At 41.9% G+C, this 21,477-nt stretch overlaps 1 protein-coding gene across 3 annotated transcripts in view; it reads right to left on the reverse strand.

Moving 5' to 3' along the window:
- Nucleotides 1-15,540: 15,540 nt before the first annotated feature.
- Nucleotides 15,541-21,477, reverse strand: part of Atp6v1h (ATPase H+ transporting V1 subunit H) — a 105,219-nt gene continuing 99,282 nt past the window's right edge. For all 3 annotated transcript variants that reach the window (XM_074068536.1, XM_020165357.2, XM_020165355.2), the window contains one exon: nucleotides 15,541-15,882. In XM_074068536.1, the coding sequence (XP_073924637.1) occupies nucleotides 15,822-15,882 (61 nt within the window). In that variant the 3' untranslated portion in view covers nucleotides 15,541-15,821. The remainder of the gene's footprint in view (nucleotides 15,883-21,477) is intronic.

A 21,477-nucleotide genomic window follows, 5' to 3' on the forward strand; every position in this document is an offset into this window, starting at 1 on the left:
TGAAATTAATTTATAAAATCTTTTAACTTAGAACCTTATATTTGTATGGAGAAAAAAATCAGAAAGAAAGCAACCTTAAAATTATTTTTGCATAAAAACAATTTATAAAAAGTCCATTTGTTAATAGACCCCTGTATTATAAGAGAGAATTAAATTCCAGATTGTAATTATGGCAGAATGATACATGAGAAGGTCATTTCTTTAACTACCCAAATTCCAAGATTTCTGCTGCAGGCCGTGGCCCCCCTTTTCTTCTTTTTCTTTTTTTCTCCCTCTGGTCTGAGCTGAATGCCTGCATCTTAGTGAGATCTGATTGAAATAAGTTTGAAAACCTGTTTTCTTAAAAGTAGCAGCAGAACAGAGTAATAATTTTTACATTGACTCTATAATAAGAACTGTTCTCAAAATGTTTACATATTTTTGTGTAAAAAGCCTAAGCAGATCTTTAAAAACAAACACCCTGATTTTTTGTTACTTTGAGTATCATATTAACCTTATAGCAGCATTTTAAGAACCATTTTGATGATGTTTACATACACATACTCACTGTGAGCACACCATTAGATTGGTGCATGATCTGACCAGCCATTAGCAAGGGAAACATAAGCATCTCATGACTGTCTCAATAACAGACCAAGCTTAGTGCACCAACCTTTTGGAACAGTTTTTTTTTTTTTACCAGCAACAGTCAAAGTTGCTCCTTTTTTTCCTCACCCTTTTAGGTAGTTTCTCCCTGTTTACGCTCCCGAGAAGTAAAGGGGCCAGCAAGTTCAGTATTTCTGGCATATTTTAATAATCTTAAATTTTTTTAATTTACTTTTTATTTTTAAGACATAAAACTCAACTGAAGGAGTGTATTAAACCTTTTATCCTTTTCTGTCTCCAAACATTTTATGACATTTTTCTCCTCGCTCTCTTTTTTCTCCTCTCTCTTTCTCCCCTCTCTCTCTCTTCACTTCATCCATGAAGACCTCATCCCAATTTTGTTTCCATTTCTCCAGTTCCCTCTCTCTCCATTCACACTCCATCTGCAACATTCTTTTTCTTACAAGTCAGACCAGATCTTATATACGTCCATCCTCATGTGTTAATTTTTATAAGAGATCAGTTAGTGCTGAGCCTCAGTTCTCCTTTAGGATGCCCATTTTGGGTGAAGATGAGCAAACTGGGCACCAAAGCTACCCATCAAGACTGAAAGACTCTGATTTCTTCTCAGTCTGCCCAATAAATTGCTGCCTGAATTTAAATAAACAACAAAGTTTGGTTTTGGAAGACCAGTTTTAGCCTCTTGGCTTTTCCCATTCTCCTGGGTGTTAGTTTTTTTTTTTTACAATTACTCTGTAAACTTCACTGATCACAGTTTTATCTAGTGACCCTTCTGGGGCTATCCTATACCAAAAGCAGGCCAATCTACTTCACAAAGGACAATTAGCTTGTTAGGAGTTAACTCCGTAGTCTCCATTAAATCCCTTTATAAAGTTATTAATCATACACTCCGAGGGAGTGTTTTTACTCTGATTTCCACTCATCTCCTCCCATTACCAGACAGGAAGACAGACACAGAGCGGGAGGGAACTCCTCACTCCCTTCGCGGCTGGGCTGCCTCTCAGCTCACATGTTCACACACTCTCATATAGCACCATACTTCCATCCCACTCCCTGAACCTGACAGACACAGTTTCACCCCAAAAATGATGGTTACTAGGATGTCCCATTGGGATGTGATCAGGCTCCCCTTCTGCCTCCTGGGGCAGGCCTGAATTTGAACCCAGGTTCTTTCCAGTTTGATGAGTGGTGCTCCCCATCCCTCACTGGTTCTTGTGCCTCGCTGGGTTCCATTGTGCATCCAAGGCCCTCACCCTGACTCTCTGAGAGGATGAATCCCTCTCTGGGTCAAGCTGTCCATTGGCACCTGGTGGGATTTCCTCCTGGTGGTCTGGGGGGCACACCCCGGTGTCAAGGGAGATGATAACTCACCATCTCCCTAATACCAGATAACGAGCCCCCAAGAAATGTTGTGGGAGTTTGCTAGCTTAGATAAGGGACTCTTGAGGCAATTAGCAGGAAGCAACATTTTATTGTGCCAGCACAGCCTCAGCAGACTCATGTCCAAAGGCTGAACCCCGAGAACAAGGCGGTCTCACCGTATATACCCTTGAAGCAGGTTACAGAAGCAAAAGGCAAGGTCTAATCCATATATGGTTATATTTAATTTTATTGGCTATTTTACCCTAGTGCTACATGACTTTCCCCTCCCTGGTGTACATGACCTTCCTCACGTTCAGATTTCTCAGATTTTATCTCTCTGCTATGCCATCCCTACCTCCCTGCTACTTTCTCAGGACTCAGGTCTAGACTGTTTTTTTCTGCTCCTTCTCCCTGCTACTTTCTCAGGACTCAGGCCTAGTCTGTCTTCTTCTGCTCCTCCTCCCTGCCTCAGTATCTCCTTCAAAAGTGCATGTCTCAGGCCAACAGCCCTGCCTTTCACAAGAGCGGAACACCAGGGCTGTTGCCTTTACAGTGATGACCCCCAAAAGATCCTCTGCTAAGCAGCAATGCCCTGTGAGATCGGCCCACATGGTAATGACTAAGGAGCATGTCTAGTGCTCATTGTTTATGTCGGGGTCATCCCTGACTTTCATAACTCAGTAGATACCATCACTTTTCTATTTGACAAACAATGAAGCTAAAGCCTAAAGCATTTTGATAACACGTTAAGATACATTACAAAACATCTATAATCCAGACACCATGAATCTATGTAGAGGCCCATGGGAGCAAATGGTGCTTTTCTTGTGACTTTTTTTACATTTGCAAAGTTACATCAAAATAATAGTATATTCAAATAAATATGGTTGCCCCTACACCTCAGCCTATTACACTGTGAACACTAGAGGATGGCTCTCAATGGATCCCAATTCCTAGTTTCTGAAAGGGTGTTCTCATGAGCCCAGTCACCTCTGGGTAAGAGGCAGGCACTTGGAGACCAGGGTTAGTTCCTGTGTTGGGGTGGAGGCAGGGAAAGTTCTTGGAAGTCATTGCCACAGTGTACTCAGTGAGGCAGGGGGACTGATTTAGGTCAGAAATTCCACTTCTCAGCCACCTGATAAAAATGGAGACCAACAAGTCCGTCCTCACAATGACTAAAGTGTCTCTGCAGTGCTCAGGAATCAGTAGTAATAAAACAGAACCTCAACAAGATGACACAGTTGGAGGATGGGTGAATGGACAAGTGGACAGAGAGACTGAAAGATGGAATGACAAGGAAATAAACCTGCCTTGATGGTCTGGAAGCATTGCAGGAGACAGAAAGAGCACCAAAGCTTTCGGGAAGAAAGTTTATTGGTCTCTAGGTAACATTCCCCAACTCCGGTTTTTCTTTGTTTCACTATAGCACTCATTACCTCTCATTATCATTTATTATCTCCCTTCCCCTCCTTGCTTCCAGCCACATTCCCCTCTTTGATGCTCAGACCCACTTCTAGGTCAAAGAGCATCATCTTGATCTAGGGATTTATCTTTCCCTAGCCCCACTACATGAGCAGCTGTCTTTCTTTCTATAGTAGCTTCCATAAAGGTCCTGAAAGCCTGCAGTACCAGGAGTGTTAAGCAAGGTAATATCAGGCACACTCTTAAGACAAAGAACGTTGTCCCTATGAAGGTCTTGAACCCACCTAGGGTTAAGAACTAGCCTCTGTAGCCCCCAAACAGGTCACCGGGACACCATCCCTTCCAGGTCTGCAAAGGGACATGGGCAGGCTTTTTCACCTTATTGGCAATCTCTTAATCTCAACCACTGCCTGAAGCCAAATGATGCAGTTGAGCACCTAGATTGGGGTGTGATAGCCCCAGGAGCTATTTTTTGCCCATGTAACATCATATTGAATGATCTGCTCAGGAGATCATTCATCTTCCTTTCAGTTTCCTGTTCTTAGGGCATCTCGCTTTTTTTATTTGTTTATCCTTTTCTCATATATGGAGACTCCTAAGTTTTTGCCTTGTCTGAGGAGAAGCAAGAAAAAAGGAGGCTGGATGGTGCCCAGCACATAGGATCTGAACCAGTCATTGAAAAGGATTGTGTAAGCTTGTTCCTCACAGATCCAATACAGCCTCTTAGGTGCCCACCACTCTATGCCCACAGTTAGATTATTCCAGGCTGTTGCAAGCTTAGGGAAGTTAGCCAGTGGGTGAGGTTGGGGGTCCGTGTGATTGGGAGCCCCCCACCACTGAGTCTCCTGAGCAGGATCACTGTAAAACTTTTGTCCCAAGAAGATCAAGTCCCCTACCAGGGTGAACTGGCCATTTGGACAGGAGATATAGTAATTCCCAATAATAGAGGTTCTTAGCTCTCTCCGAGGCTAGGGAGAGTGGTTTCATTAAAAGGCTTTTGTGGGTTTAGCTCTTTTGCTTCCCATGGCCAATGTCTCTCATATTCATTCCCCCACGAACATAACACGAAGTTACATTCAGAGTTTGTACTATAGACTCAGCTAGTGAGAAGAACATGTTTTTTATTTTAACTGAGATGGGAAACTCACTTTTGTATCTTCTTGTAAAAAGAGTGAAAGACCTGGTATGGGGATCTCTCATGAGTGATTATGATGAGTTGAAAATGCAGCAAAGTATTGGGGTCTGGTTCCTTTTTATAGATTAAAATGCCAAACTTTTCCCCAACTTATCAACCTGTTTCATTGAGGTTGAAAGGAGTGAAATTTACAGGGTTACAGGCACCAAGAGTGCAGTCAGGGGTTGTTTTCCTTTTTGTAAAAGAGCAGCACTTCCATGCGAGGTATGGACCTCCTCTTTAAACCAAGTTGTCCACTTTTCACAACCCCAATAAGGGCAGTAGAGTCATTCATAGTATACATACCGTATTTCCCACTGTCATCTTTTAGGTATATGTACTTGTCACTTAACCTATAGGTCCATTCCCAGGCTAGAACCCCCCTGAACAGTTGCCCCAAGGCCTAGTGTTTTTAGCTATTGCAGCACACACATTAAAATATATGGACACAAGTTTATTGGGGTCATTAACCTGGGAGCAGTTAATGAGCTTCCCACTGCTGGTGAAGCTTTGAATCTCTAGCCATTGCTCCCGAGGGCAATAGATGAAGTTAAAACAGATACACTGACCATCATGAAAGCACACTGAGTAGGTGGTATGGTTGTGGGTGCATGACTCAACAATGCTGCCTGCACAGAAATAGTAAGTATGAAAAATCAGAGTCTTGGTAACAGCACTTCCCGCTCAGGTAGTGCACATACATGAGTCACAGTCCAAAGCCTTGGGGTCCCCAGTACAGAGCTGACCAAGATTAGTAGGAAAAGAATGCATGGAATGAACTCATCCTCAAAGATGAGATGGGCAACTCCTCAAGCTTCCACCATGCATAGAATTCCGAAGTCAGCTTCCAGAGTGACTAGAGCAGGGCTGACGTCTCATTGTCTGTGGTCTCCTGCTGTCTCCTGGGAAGCAGGGCTCTGTGGGAGAAGGGCACAGGTGTTCTGAAGCTTGACTTTGTACAGTGAGGCTGGGTCAGGGGTGCACTCCCATTCGAACAAAGCTGGCTTCACTCAGCTGTGGTAGATCCAGGGCATGATCTCTGCTACTTTACCTGTGGTGGGGGTGGACAAAACAACAACAAAATGGCTCCTCCAGTGGGGCTTTAGCAGTTGAACATTCCATTCTTTTACCCAAACAGCATCCCCTGATTTATAAGGGTGCATGGGAGTTGTCAGGCTAATGGGGAGTCTCTCTCTTACCCAGTCATTGATTTTCAAGAGCATCAACCCAAGAGCCTGAATTTTAGAGTGAGGTCACCTATTTCCTTAAGGTCCCCTTGCAGGCCCTTGACTACAGGGAGTGGATGCCCAAAAAGAATTTCAAAAGGGGAGAGACCTGTCCATTTGGTGGGGCTTGACCTCATCCTGAGCAACACTGTGGGCAGTAATTGATCCCATTGTAGGTGGGTCTCCTGGCATAGTTTTCCCAATTGCAATTTTAGAGTCTTGCTCATACACTCTACTTTCCCCAAACTATGGGGGCAGAAGGCCATGTATAGTTTTCAAGTTATTCCTAATCCCTTAGCCATCAACTGTACCACCTCATTCACAAACGCTGGCCCATTGTTTGACCCAATAGACACAGGTATTCCAAATCGAGGGATGATTTCCTTTAACATGCACCTGGCTACTTCTCAGGCTTTCTCAGTCTGAGTGGGGAAGGCTTCCACCCATCCTGAGAAGGTGCAGAAAAATACCAGCAAATATTTACATCTTGACCCTTGTTGGGGATTGTTCCTGGCACACAGACTGCACCTTTCACACACTGTCTTATTTATGCTGGAGAGTTTGGGGACATAAAAATGCTGGGCAAAGGTGGTCTTGAGCGCTGTCTGCCCTGAGCAAGTTCCTTTATGGAACTGCTTGACAAATGTGGGAGCCGGTGACTCAGGTATGGCAAGGCAGCCATCAGTAAACTTCTATCGTCCATCTGCTAGAAAATTTGCTCCTTCAGTCTCAAACCAAGCCTGTTCTTGTGAATTATACCATGGGTCCCATTCAGATAAGGGGCATGGGAACAAGGCAGCTGTCAGTAAGGCCAAGGTTTGTCCTCTTGTGAGGGCTGCTCACTTGGCTTCCTTCTCAGCCTTTTGGTTTTTCAGAACAGCTGTCATCTCCCCCTTCTGATGCCCTCAGAAGTGCATGACCACTACTCACTGAGGGGCCCATACAGCTTCTAGTAATTTCTTGTCCATATTTGACACTTTTTCCTCCGGAGTTAATGAGCCTCCTTTCTTTATATAGGGCTCCTTGGACATGAATGGTAGTGAAGGCATATTTAGAGTCCACATAGATATTTACTAGCATTCCTGCAGTGAGCTGGAGCACACATGTTAGAGCAATAAGCTCAGCCTTTTGTGCAGAGGTCCTGACTGGCAGTGGTCCTTCTTCAACAACAGCATCCAGAGTCACTACTGCATATCTGGCAAAATGTGTGGTGTGCTGCACAAAGCTGCAGCCATCTGTGAAATATTCAATGTCCAGATGACTAATGGGCTGGTCAGTCAAGTGCGGCCAGCTGGAGAACACCTCATCCATAACCTCTAAACAGTCATGCTCGGGGGGCAGGGAGGGCCTGAATCAACCAGTAACAGGGTGGCTTTTAAATTCTTAACAACCTCTAGCTGGACACGTGGGTTTTCACATAACATGCCTTAATATTTGATCATTTGGGGGTTTGTTAACCAATAATTTCCTTTATATTCCATGAGAGTTAAAACAGAATGGGGAATTTGGCCTGTGAGTTCTTGTCCCAAAGTAAGTTTGTCTGCTTCAGTCACCAAGACGGCAGTGACTGCCAGGGTGCGCAGGCAGGGTGGCCAGCCTCAGGAAACTGCATCAAGTTGCTTTGATAACGAGGCCACCAGGCAGTGCCAGGAACCTAGCTGCTGGGCCAAGACTCCTACAGCTGTCTCCAGTCTTTCACGTTCATATTGGAAGAAGGGCTTCATCACATCTGGCAAGCCCAGAGCAAGGGTGTTTGTGAGTGTCCTCTTAATTTCTTTCAAGGCCTTTTCTTGTTCCTCTCCCCAAACCATGGTTCCTGTTCTCCCCTCTTTGTGGCTTTATAAAGGTGTTTTGCCAAGAGAGAATAATCAGGCATCCAGATCTAGCAGAAACCTGCACCTCTTAAAAATTTTCTAATCTCTACAGTGGCAGAAAAGGGGGCAGGGATTCCTTGGGGTCCCCCACTAATATGGGTTTATCTGGCTTTTTACATTTTTCCCTGCACTTGGAAGCTGCTGCCACCCTGGCTACTGTGACCCTATGTGCTTCCTCTAGGTGGAGCTTTAGCTACATGGGCCTACCGAGGACTGCATCCTGCCAGCAGTCAATATAAGAAACCATGTAGGTGTCTAGGCTTCCCTAAAAACACTTCAAAAACTCTATTGATTATGACCTTATCTAATGACCCCTCAAAGGGCCATCCTACACCAAAAGCAGGCCAGTCTATTTCACAGAAGGTCCAAAGCTTGCCAGGAGTCAGCTTGACCCCATAATCTCCATTAAATCCCCTCTTAAAGTTCTTAACCATGCACTCTGTGGAGGGAGGGGCTTACTCTGTCCTCCTCCCATTCCTCCCATTTGCCAGACATCAAGAGAGAGACAACAACAGAAGGGATAAGGGCTGTGGAGAGGAGTAAGGGGTCCTCCTCTCCCATACACAGGGGCAAACAAATAACACCACTTGCTTTATCTATCTCTGGCCACTCCCCTTGCAGGGATTTAGGCATCTCTTGGCTGTAGTGAGTCCATACAAGCCCCAGACTGGAGGCCTTCTTGGGGCCAGGCTACATCTCAGGCTTGCATTTTCACACACTCTTACACAGCACAGTACTTCCACCCTGCTCCCTGAACCTGAAACACATGGTTTCACACCCACAAAAGGGGGTTACTTGGGTGTCTTTGTGGGAGTTGATCAGAATCCCTTTCTGTCTCCTGAGTAGGCCTGAATTTGAACCCAGGTTCTTACCAGTCTGAGAAGTGGGGCTCCAGGTTGGTCCCCAAGCCGTTCCAGGTTCCTTTGTGCAACCAGAACTCACCTCCTAGACTCACCAGGACAGGGGCTCCCTCTTCTCAGATCAACGCTGTCCATTGGTGCCTGGCAGGGGACACTGAGCTGCTGACAAGGAGGTAAAAACACTGCCCTCAGAATCCAGGACAAGCACCTCAAAAATGTTGCAGGGGGGCTCAGAGAGACAGAGAGGGCACTAAAGCTTTCAGGAAGCAAGTTTATTAAGCAAGCTGGCAGCAACTCAGTGGAACCAAATCCAAAGGCTGAGCCCCAAGAACAAAGGGAGCCTTTCTTATATACCATTTAGAGCAGGTTACAGAGATGGGGGTGTACAGCTTGTCCCATACATAATAACATGTTATTTTATTGGCCACTTTAACCTCTGGGGTAAGATAACCCTTCTCTGGTCTTTAGGTAACATTCCCCAACTCCAGTTTTTCTTTGTTTCACTGTAGCACTCATTAACTCTTATCATTTATTATCTCTCTTCCCCCCTGCCTTCCTAACACAGAAGGACTGTGAACTCTTTCTATTCTGATCCTGTAATATTTCACCTTCAAAACCAACCTGACCTTCCACTTGCAAGTAACCCAAACCTGTTTTTCCCCCAAACAAGTGCTTGTCCCACCTTCCATCCTGCAAACCCTGCTATAGCACCTTCTCATCTGCCTTGTGTGGGTTCAGGCCATGCAAAGACACTCTGCATGTGTTTTTGGGTATTCAGGCTCCCAAAGGTGGGATGCTCAGGTGAACTCAGTCAGTAGGAGCAGGTAAGGACACCCCAAGAAGCCAGGAGGGCAGGAGAGGCCCTCCACAGAAGCAGCCAGCCCCCAGAAGGGACCCACAGAGCAAGACTGTGGTTCCCCCTGGCCCTGGTCCTCAGAGACATGCTGCAAGCTTTCGATATGTAGCCTACCTCTTTACTGTCCCCACCATGTCACCCAGCTCTCCTTTCTACTCTTCCCTTCCTCGTGGACTTTTGCTTGTGGCTTTACTGCCTGCTTCTCTTGCTGGGGTCTCTTTCACTTGTGTCAATCCCATTACTTTCACATAGTTCTCATATGCCAACACATCAAAAGAGTAGGCTGGGCCAGGCAGTGACTGTGCACTGGAAAAGCCACCTAGGATGGTAGTCAGCCATCTCCTCTTTGTTGTCTGTGGGCCAGGCTGTAACCCAGATCCAGACAGAGGTGCTGGCTGCAGAGGTCACAGGGCAGTCAATGCAACATCCCTGCCCAAACCCTGGACAAGGCCACTCCTTCTAGACAATGAAGGGCTGGTCTCGGAGGGTCACATGCAACACAGAGCTGTCTCAGAAACCAGTTTTGTGACAACACGCTCAAAAGCTTGCTTTCACAATGATGTCTTCAGTTTTGCAGAGGTGTGACAGCCATACGGTCTGATTGATCACGATAAACACATTTGATCTTCACATGTCAAAATGTGATCGAAATTTTTTAGCATTGACACATTTTAAATGGCAGAAATAATTATTGCCTGAGAATAAACATTTAAAAAGAAAGCAGAACCTTAAGGATGAGGATAGTTTCGTGTTCTTCCAAAGATAGCATTTGGCCCCATGTTAAAAATGAGAAGAAACTGATACTGGTGCCAAGCAAGGAACTTTCTTACCAGAGATGTTTGCAATGAAACAGAGTGTCTGCCTCTGGTATAAACTAAGAAGAAGCAGAACATGCATATGTGAGAAGTACACTCACCTGCCCAAAGTCAAAGAATGGAATCAGAGACATGGTGTACAGCAAAAGCGAGATTCTAATGATGGTCTTGCAAAATCAAGTGTCTGATATGCAGGCACAGCCAGAGGGGTTACAACAGGCATTTTATTCCTAGTGCACAGGTCCCTCTCCCAGTTCCTCACTGGCTGAGTATTATGGTGTGCACAATCTTCCTGAGCGTCACCAAGTTTTATTATTTCCAATTGGATTATTTGAAAATATGTCTCTCTTTGGATTGGTCAATTTTTATAAGTAAGCTTTTGTCATCTCCACCTCCCTTTGTTTCTTTGTATCGGGGAGGTCTCCCCGTGATATGTACTTTCTAGCACGTACATAGTTTTTACCCATTTTCTCATTTCATCCTGGTTTACCCCTCCCAGTTTAAGTTCCCTTGTCAGTTGGCCTTCCCCAAAATCCTGTTTGTGACTTTTCAGGTGTGTGAGCTTTGTCACATCCACAAGCGACTCTGCAAGCAAGTTACCAGTAGTTTTCCATTCAGCATTAAATGCTTTGTCTTGAAAATGGACCACCACTGTCTTTATTTCCAACACACTTGTATGTCATGTGGGGTGCAATCATCACATCAGTCTCATGTGATGGTTACAAGTCATGTTAGGTCCAAGTCTCCCAACTCAGATGCTAAGCACTGTCAGAATAGATGGACTACAATCTTCCCAATTCTGCCTGTTAGTCCCCAAATTTAATCTAGGCTTATCCTAACCTGGACCTCATGCACCAGCATTGATTACAAATATCATCTTTGGGACATCAGCTGAAACATGATGGACTGAACACACACATTTCTGCTTCCTCCAAAACTTCACTTAAAAGGTTAGAAGGGATTTTAAAAAAGAATAAGCAAAAAACAAGCTTGAAGACAAAGAGAACAAGAAAGATGATAGCAAATGCTATCAGGAATATTTTGGAAGCCAAACAGTTGGTGAATAAATGGTAAGTGACTTAAGTTTCTGCTTTTTCTACTCTGTTAACAGCCTGCAAAGGAACAGGTGTGTGGAGGTGATTAGAGCCCAGCCACTTGCCACTCTAGAACAGCTCCAATCCCAAATTCTGGAAACTGAATGTGGTGGGCTTTCTGGCAGTTGCCCACAGAAACAGCCACAGTCCTGGGTGTGAGGCTCAGACCCTCCCCGCTACTGTAGTTACTTTAATTGTTGACTTGAGGTCTGAGATCTTCCCATTTCCTCTGTATCTTCTTTCTTTTGTTCTTCTCCTGTCTTTTTTTTTCTACAATACTTGAACTCAGGGCCTTGTGTACCACTGTACCACTTAAGCCACCACCCCCCAAACACTTTTTGCTTTTAGTTATTTTTCAAGTAAACTTTTTGCCCAACAGGCCTGGGCCACGATCCTTTATGCTTCCTGACTAGCTGGGATGACAGGCATGCAACACCATGCCCCGATTTTATTGCCTGAGGTAGGGATCTTATGTTTTTGCCCAGGCTGGCCTCAAACTATGATCCTCTGGAACTGCACTTCCCAAGTAGCTAGGATTACAGGTGTGAGTCACTGTGCCTGGCTTCTTGCCCTATTTTGGGTTAAGCAAGTACTCTTACTATTCCATTGTTTCCACTAGTGAACCTTAGTTCAGTGTATTGTGTTAATGGTTGCTCCAGGAATTAAATATGTACTCTGAACTCATGCAATGTACTTTATACTAATGCTCTATCAGATCATGTCTCATGTGAGACCCATGCCTCTGCCTGCAACCTTTATGTCATGTTCCAAAATGTAAGTGCTACATGCTACAACGATGTTGATTCAGTGTCCTTTGTACACTGGTTCATTCAACCAAGTCCACAGACATTTTCTTTTTTCCTTTAGAAGGGAAAAAGACCAAGACATTGCTTCAATCATAGAAGGGTTTCTTCTACTTCTATCCCAGTTTTTGGAAGCGTAATCAACACTATCTTTTAAGAAATGAAAGAGGATATCAACTTGGAGTCTAAGCTGCACAAATGTTAAGGAACCTTAAAATTATGCAGAGTGCTTTCTTCTTTCCCATTGGAAACTCGTTCAGGAAGTCAAAGGAGCCACATTTCTTAAGCAGAACAGAACATTTTGTACAACAAAATGAGAGAAATTTCTAACTAAAACAAGACTTCATCACAAGGTTTAGCTTTGGAAAGTAACTTTGCCACCTACCAGCTTTGAATGATTTCAAAATTTAGTCTAAAATATTCTCAATTATCAAAGGCAAAAGAATAAGAAATGAGAACCTTTTAAGTAATTTTCAAACAGACCAAAAGCATTAAACCTTGGCTCTGTGCTTCCCACAATTTGACAGCTACAAGTTACAAAGTTATTTAAATTTTAATTATATGATAATTAACACCAATTACTCAGAAGTAGTTAAATCAAAAGGAAAGGAGATTGTTGCAAGTGGAGCTATTCTGTAACTTGGTATTTGTGGGTTGGCCAGGTACAATGTGTGGGAATGAGCTTCACCTGCCAAAAGGAAGGCCACCGGCATACATCTTTTAAAATATTAAGGTCAACAAAATCCAAGGAGAAGTTTTCTAAGAAAGCAAGATGTTTTATTTTCCCTTCTATATGAATGTGTGCTCTATATGAATTCTGAAAGTCTGAAGCTTTCTTTTTGTAAAATTACTGTGGATATCTGCTCAGGAATAATTTTTATTACAAATGATTAATGGATGACATTTTAGAAATGAGTTTTAGTTGGGTGTCCTGTTAATCTTTATAAAAACCTATTACACCCTCAATAAGAAATCCAGTAAACCAATACCTGAATTCTACACTTTATTTTTAATATATTTCAACTTTTAGTGAAAGTATTTCTGACAAATATGGAGAACAGACTAATGGTCCCTGAGACACAAAAGGATTTTAAGATGGAAGAGAAATTCTGGCTCCTAATGGAGGAAGCATACAATACTTAATTTAACTAGGGCTTAAATTATGGAGATGAGTAATGCCTAAGAACTAGGAAACACACTAACATACTAATTTTCAAAAGAGGGAAACTTAGGTTAACTGATTAGAACTCAATTGTAAACATGGATTTAAAAAAATTCAGTGAACCAAAAAAAGTGTCTGACATCCAGGTCTTGAGACTCCCAGTGCTAAGGTTTATTACTTAGCCCACAGCCTATGAGATTCAGTCACAAAGGGGACTCACTGTTCATTGATATATACTCAAGTTTTAATCCGTTAAATGCAGGGGCCTGTTTCTCTTGGCTGGATGAGTACTTATAAAATGGGGAAGACGTAAATCTTAGTGTTGCTGGTAGGCAGGACTACAGGGCTTAGCATGTGTGTTTTTTGGGGGAAGGAGCTGCCACATCCATTTAAGGTTTGTTGTTGCTTTTGTTGGTTGTTTCAACTAAGGTCCTCCAGAGAGGATCACAAAGAACTGGTTTAAACCAGCGAAAGCCACCCAGACCCTCTTTCTAGCTAACCTAAACTTTGTTACTTATAATCTCACAAAGATAAATTCTCTTCCCCAGAGGCATTCTTGTCCACCAAGACAAGTTCTAAGATCCTAGAACTGTGCATGTGAAGAAATGTGCTCACCTCTACAAGTCTCCCCAGTAAAACCCCCTTGTTTCCTTTTCAGAGAGACTGTGCTTTGGAAGTCATCAGCAAACTCTCCTTACCTAATGCTGTAATAACCCTGTACTCTTTTAAAAATCTCCTGGTTTCTCTTAGGAAAGCACTCACCAGAAGGTGAACCCATTGGGTTCAGTTACATAAGTGCTGAAAAAACAAAAGTATGTGATTCATATAGAATAAATGATTTTGTGTAAACGGTGTTTGTGCAGGTGTAATAACATGTCTTATAATCACTGGCTTTGTTTAGGTTGTTCTTTAAAAATAATTAGTAGACTTTGCTCTGCTACACATATGCTTGATGAGTTTTATAAGCGTTGACTACTTAGATTTGGCTTGTCAGATTTATAAGTGTGCTCTGTTGGGTGTTCAAAGGTCAATTGAACATGTAAGTGGTATTAAATGTTTAGAATTTTTCATTGAATACTATCCAAAAACATTAAGCAAAGAAAAAATGAAAGTGTAAAGGTTTAAGGATGAGAGAGTGAATTTTAATACAATTAGAACATGATGCCAAGGGAGTGCTGCTTCCCATGTACAAAAGTACTTTTGGGGAATTAAATCACTAACAATTACCACCAGAATGACTGGCACTGACTTTTACTTTAGAACTACAAGGCCGTGTGCACTGAAACAAAAAATCAGAACCTATGACACCAACAATTAGAAGGTTCTTATGAAATTCAGAAGAGTACAGTGTCTCTGGCTATCAGAAGGTCCAGACACTGAGTGTTTCAAAAACCCAACTTTGCAGACCATTGATACGTTAATGTGAAAAAGCAGTATTTTTGCCAATGTAGACTCTAATTAGCACTGAGAAAAGCTCCGTTTAGTATTTTTCCATGTTTCTGAAATTAAAAATATCTACGTTTAAGCAATTTTAACAACTTTAAGCTTTCAGTCAAAAAAAATTACTTTGATTGGACTACTGATATTCTGGCAAATACGAAACAAATCCTTTAAGGAAAATCATTGAGTCACGTGACCATATTAATAAAAACACTGTCATTTTAACTAACTTTTCCAGAGATCTCTATGCTGATAATCTTTGATTCATCATAAATAGGAGATACAGTCTATATCTTTTTATAGGAGAAAAACTTAGCAAAATAGTTTATTAGCCTTAGCACATTTACTCAACAACTCAATACTCAGAAAACAACCAGGAATGAGAAGTGAAAAAAGAATGAAAACTTAGCTGGTAAGGTTAAAAACCAAAGGCTCAGATCTGGGGACAGAGCAGGGGCACATGTGTGCTTGTACCATTTGCACTGCCAAAAAGGCTATGGCTCCAGAAACAAGGAGGAGGGGGAGAAATAATAACAAACTTGAGGTACTAAAAACAAATCAAGTGGCTAAGTGGACCATCTAAGTTTGTGTAAGTATGCTATATGATGTTTGCACAGTGATGAAGTTGCCTAAGTCTACTCTTCTCTGAACATAACCCTGTTATTAGGCAACATGATACTGTCTTGATCACTTTTAGTAATAGCTACTGTATGTGTGTGTGTGTATGTGTTGATGCTGATAGAGAGATGACAAACAACTTAAAAATATTTGCCATTAACTACTTAGTAACAATTCTCCCACTTTGCTTTGAGAAGAGTCTTAACAAGTAAAGAGAAGTGACAGGTATGGAGTGAGAATCCTTTAATAATTATATTCATTTCCAGAGAACAATAAATACAGAAATTGTAAGCAGTGTATGTAACAGTAATGTTTTCCTTAGATACAGAAAGCACCTACTTTTATACAACTTAATAAGCAAACACTTTTTATGGAAACTAGCACTGGAAAAAGTTACACAACAGAAGAAAAACGACGAGCAAAATTAAAAGTATGTATTCTTGACCCCACGTACTGAGGTTCCCACCCCCAGTTGTCCATCAGGTACTGAGGAAGGTCAAAGACTCAGCTCAGCTTCGGGCAGCAGCAGTCTGAGGCTGCTCAGATTGGAGCTGTTTGCCAAGATATTCCCTAGAAAGCAGGAACAAGAAAACAAGGCAAATTAGAACTTTAATAACAAAGAATTGCTCTCCAAATCTAAAAATTATTAATAAAATAGCCCTAGGAAACTAAAGTTTTCCAACTTTCAAAGGTACTTGCATTGTATGAATTCTCCCCCATCCCACAAATAAACAAGTCATGACACATGCAAACTAGTAACTCTGCACACATAGATGAATGATCATAGGGCAATGGACTTTCTTCCTGGGAAAAGGTGAGTTTGTAACTGTGGCCATTTCTGCAATCTAAATTCAAAAATGAAGTACATGACTGATTCTAAGTGGTCTCATACATGAAAGATGTCCTGATGCCAGCGAATGCACATGTCTAGATCCTGGGATGGACACAAGGACACATGGAGATAAGATCTGAAAGCAACAAAAACAGTGACAACACGGACAGGAACTGTTGTTCTGGACATTGGCTGTGCGCTGACATGGTCTGAGGCCTAAACAAGGAAGGAGCCCTTGACAATCACGAGGGCTAAAGAGCAGATTCTACAGATGGGAAAACTGCTTGAGCAGCTGTCTCCAAACTCCTTAGATCATGCTTTCCTTCAGAAAATAAGTCGAACCTGCACCTACAATATGTGCAGACTTAGCTCTAAAACACACACTAGTTCCACTGTTAATTGCACGACAGATGATTTTTTTCTCTTTTGTCCTATGAAGGAGTTGCCCAAACTTGTTTTAGAACCAACTAATAAGGATAAGAAAAGCTTTCCTAAAAGACTATGAAAAGCACAAAGCATGAGTCTTGAAATAGAGAGCTGGGTTTGGACTCCAGCTCCTTCACATCAAGGACCAGAGGTCACAATGTTAGCCTTAAGGGCTAAACTAAGTGCTGTGTGTGAAGGTACATGACTAGGAAGCCGAACAGCAGGCCCAGGGTCAGTGCTATCCCCTAGTCACTTCATTAACTTCACTTGGTCTCTCCTTGTGTGAGCACCACCAAGAAACAGCCTTTGGGTGCCACCAGCATAACTGGTAAATGCTCTCTTGCCTTCCTGAACAGAGGTGGAGAAGGGAGAGAGGGACCCACATGTTTTACCTACCCTGCTTCCCCCATGTTGTCACAGCCTGGTCCTGAGAAGCAAAGACTAAAACAAGGCTGAGAAAAGAAGGAAGTACTGGCAACAGGCAACTGGGGAGATGTCACACAGTAGTAAAGAGCCAGGGAGAATGTGTGAGGTGCAGAACATCCTGAAGGCTGAAGCCAGTGAACCATGATTTCACACACTGAGAAAAGGCTGAAATTTCTCACAACATGAAAATGGTATACTGTTTGTTTTATCCTTACTGGAAAATCCTGACAACTGACTCACTAGCTCTGGGTGTTACATTAAAGCATACACTCTTACGCTGCTAGGAAATGCCCTGATATAATTTAGACAATAAGGATCTTATTTCCAGCGAAGAATAAGTAGTTATGTCTAATTTATGTGAGAGCTTTAACAGTCAGAAAAAGCAGAAACATTCATGATTAGTATTAATGCTGCTTCCCTGGAAAGGTTTGCAGCTAGGGAGTGCTTGTGGCTGCACGGGCTTGTTTTGTTTTATTGGGGGGCTAATACTTATTACACAATTTCCAGATCTCTTTCTCTCTCTCTCTCTCTCTCTCTCTCTCTCACACACACACACACACACACACACACACACACTCTTAGATCTTAAGGAAGTCATCATCAAGTATTCTAATTTTGGGGATTGTTGTGTATTCTAATTTTGAACACTAGACTGTTTAGTATCATTCTTTAGAAAACATCATAAAAGTAAGTTCAAAGACACCATACATGCCATCCTCAATAGGCATGGTTCTTTCAATAAAGAACCCATGTCTAGGACCTAGATGTACATTTCCAAGACAAGTGGCAAGACCTCAGGCTGTGAAATGCTAGGTGACCACAAAGGCCTCTGCAGATTTGGTCACACACAGAGGCTTCCATCTGCTCCACTTCTCCCAGTGACAAAAGAGTGGTTCACTCCTCAGTAGACCAAACTAATAACTAGGGACAACATGGGACTTTTGGAGGTAGGGAAGACAAGTGATTTCTCCACAGAAGAAACACTGCTGAAGGAAAGTCAAAGTAGAGAGATACTAAAATACAGCAAAGGTGAGTTGCTCTGGCTGAGAATATGAAGACATTCCTCTCCACCACTCTTCTGCTCCTGTTTGTCTTTCAGGTCAAAGGCACACATTGTGAATAACAGCCTCTCAGGGATTCTCATTTTTTCATACATACAAGGCAACCCAGAGGCATCCATTTTTTCTTCACTGACCCGAGAGCCTGATGTAGAAACATCAAAGTCTCCTTTCCTGTCAGCTAACCAGGGTTTATATCACTTAGGATATGGGGGACGACCAGGACATGTATGGATGTAAAATATACAACAGAGCAATTCCACAAGATCCCCAGGTGGAACTTTGTGAGTCTAACTTGAGGTACGATAGGTCATAAAATGCCAAATGCCTACCATAGAGCCCAGACAGGCCCATGGAAAGAAGAATCCAACTCCTTCTCAGGCTCTCTTAAAACTGCTGTTTCTTCTGGCAGTGGAATCTGAACAAAGGAATCTGAATCATGCTCAAATAAGATATACTACACAAAAGGACCTAACCTACACACTTTGGGAAATTGACTCCTGTGAACTTGACTAACAAAATATAGTTGGCCCTGCTGAGCCCAAATGGGAACATGCAGTCAAATGAAAGTTTCCAAAGACCCAGGAACCCAGTCTACCTCTGAATCTGTGGTGGCCTCAGGCCCAGGCAGTCTGCCACTAAGCACCTGGGAACACAGAAGGGCCACTACCATCCCCCCCTTATCACAAGCCACAAGGGAAACTTGCTCAAGGATGCCCAGGTGTCATCCTTCCTCTTCACAGTACCCTGTAAGACGGGAAGGACCAAAGTCTCAGAATGTGCAATACTCACCAAGGGTGAGTGAGCTCACTAGACTATTCTTCCACAAGCCAGGGTTTCAGGAAGCCTGGCCCCTGGGCTACCTTAGCCCTTGAAACAACAGGTCCCATAAATTAAGTGCTGTAATTCCACAGTATATGTAGTTGTTTAAAGAGGCAAACATTTTTAATCTTTGCTTAAAACCACAGTAGAAGAAATTTTAATAGTGTTCAATGTATTAACTTCACCAACATAATTTGACACACATGGCAACTTCAGCTACACAATTTAGAGCCAGGAAAAAAGTGAATTTGCTACTGGCAACATATTGATTAATGAAAACTACAAAGGTGCCTTTTATCTTTTTGCTTTGCTTACCAGGAAGCTCTGTAGAAAACCCACTGTTACTATCATTTTTGTATTATTTCCTCAAGTCTTCTTTCAAAGTATAAATTTTTCAGAACTAAAATGGCAATGTACCTAGACTCTATATCCCCCATCTTCCTATGAGATTATCATAATTATTAAAGCTATATCTGAGTCACAATTATATAATACTTCTCTTAACCTTACCTATCCTGTTTTGAGAAATGAGTTGGTATAATATAAACATTAATAAAATACTCTTCTCTGAATATATACAAAGATTTTATCTTAGAAAACATGGACTATACACTTGTTTCCAATACAGATAAATTTTTCAGTAAAAAGAAAATATAAATCACAATTTACCTTGACTTATTTTGACACGAGTTCACGATAATTTAATTATAAATTAAGTTATTCCACCAATAAATATTAAATGCAAAGAATGCAAATTATTTTTAATGAGTTGAAAAAAACAATTTTACTTTTACTATGTGACAATGATCCATCAGAAAACCAGAGTGCTCTCTTCTGCATCTAGTTTTAAAAGAATATTTAAGTTCTAAAAGTAAGTACTATAGTATCAAACTATTTCCATGAAATTTTGAAATCTCAGCCCAGGAAAAGTGGTACTGGTACTTAACATCACAGCACTTTATTATACTTAGCATCTGTTGCTTACTAATTGCAGGTTTTTTACAGATAAGTTAGCAGATGTTAGCAAAGATAAATGAAATGCTATATGGTTAGGATAACTAGTTAGGGGTGAGAAGCATATTTTTATCCAGGTCTGTCTGGTTTTAAAACTTCTGGTTTCATGACCACAAAGTACCGTGTCATAGCACATCCGTCTACCTCCTACAGTTTAGACACGCACTGCTATGCATATGGGAGGACAAAACTTTGTAATCTCACAATGTGAATCCTCAATTCATTTTCTCAAATATATTTTCATAACAACTGTCATTTCCTTTACTAGTAGCTCTAAATTCAAAGATTAACAGATCAGCAGAATCCCTAAGTAGGTGAGCCATGGCATTTTTAAAAAGTTAGTGATTCTAAAACTAGTCTAATTATATTATTTTTAGTCTCTAGTTATCCTGAGACAAAAACAAGCATTTAAAAATTAACTGCATTAAAGAGTACATTACTCCAAAACAGACAGAAGAGGATTTTGAATGTTCTTACCATGAGGAAATAATCAATGTTTCAGGACACAGACATGCTAAATATCTTGGTTAGATTATTACACAATATACACATGAACTGAAAGATTACACTGTAAGTCCCAAAATATGTAGATTATGTGCTCATCAAAAATAAAACAGGTACTTGTGAGGAAGAGATCAGGAGGACCTGAGTTCAAGGACAGCCTGGGCAAAGAGTTAGTGAGACCCCCTTCTCAACAAATAAGCTGGGTGTAGTGGTGTATTCCTGTGATCCCAGCTATGGTGAGGCCATAAGTAGGATAATCAACTGGCCCAGGCAAAGGTGAGAGACACTACCTGAAAAATAACTAAATAAAAAATAGGCTGGGGGAGGGGAGGGGGAGGTTGTGGCTCAAGTAGTAAAGTGCCTGCCCAGCAATTGCAAGGCCCTGAATTTAAAACCTAGTGCCACCAAAATAAAGCCAAATGAATTATAATAAAGGCAACTTATGTAAAGTTGACAATAACTAAGTTATTTTTCCTACAAGAATTTTAGTAATGAAATCTCTTTAAACTAGGTATAAAATCTAAACCTGTCTAGCCAAATCCCAAGCTTCTTTAGCTCTGGCTTATGCTCAACAAGAATCTTTTTACCTCTGCTGACCAACTCTATGACTAGGTCAGCAGGTGCCTGACTTTCTGTTTGTTTTTACGTTAGGTTACGGCATCCCACATGCTGAGCTATTCAAAGCACCAGTGCAGGCAGAAAGCACCCCATCTCCTTTGAAGGATGTTGGTTTCTGATCACAAGGAGTCACAACCAACCAACAGCAGCCTGCACAATGCAGAGCTTACCCCGAACTGACCACACCACATACAAATGTAGTGACACAATGTACTGTTACAGGACAGTGCATAAGCCAAGTTCACATTTAAGATTTTCCATACGCTGTCTTTTCTTCTTTTGGCTGTACCGGATTTTGTCTGGTAACTAAGAATGTCAACTATAAAACAGAGTTGGTGGCTTCCTTGGTCTATGACATCTCACATATCCAACAGAGTCTCTCCTCTGGACAGAACCTACCTGATCTCCTTCAACTCCTGATCCTGCTGTTCTTAATCAATATACACCCAATCCACAGCCTGGGTG

Source organism: Castor canadensis, chromosome 3, assembly GCF_047511655.1.
Source record: "Castor canadensis chromosome 3, mCasCan1.hap1v2, whole genome shotgun sequence".
Taxonomy (NCBI): Eukaryota; Metazoa; Chordata; class Mammalia; order Rodentia; family Castoridae; genus Castor; species Castor canadensis.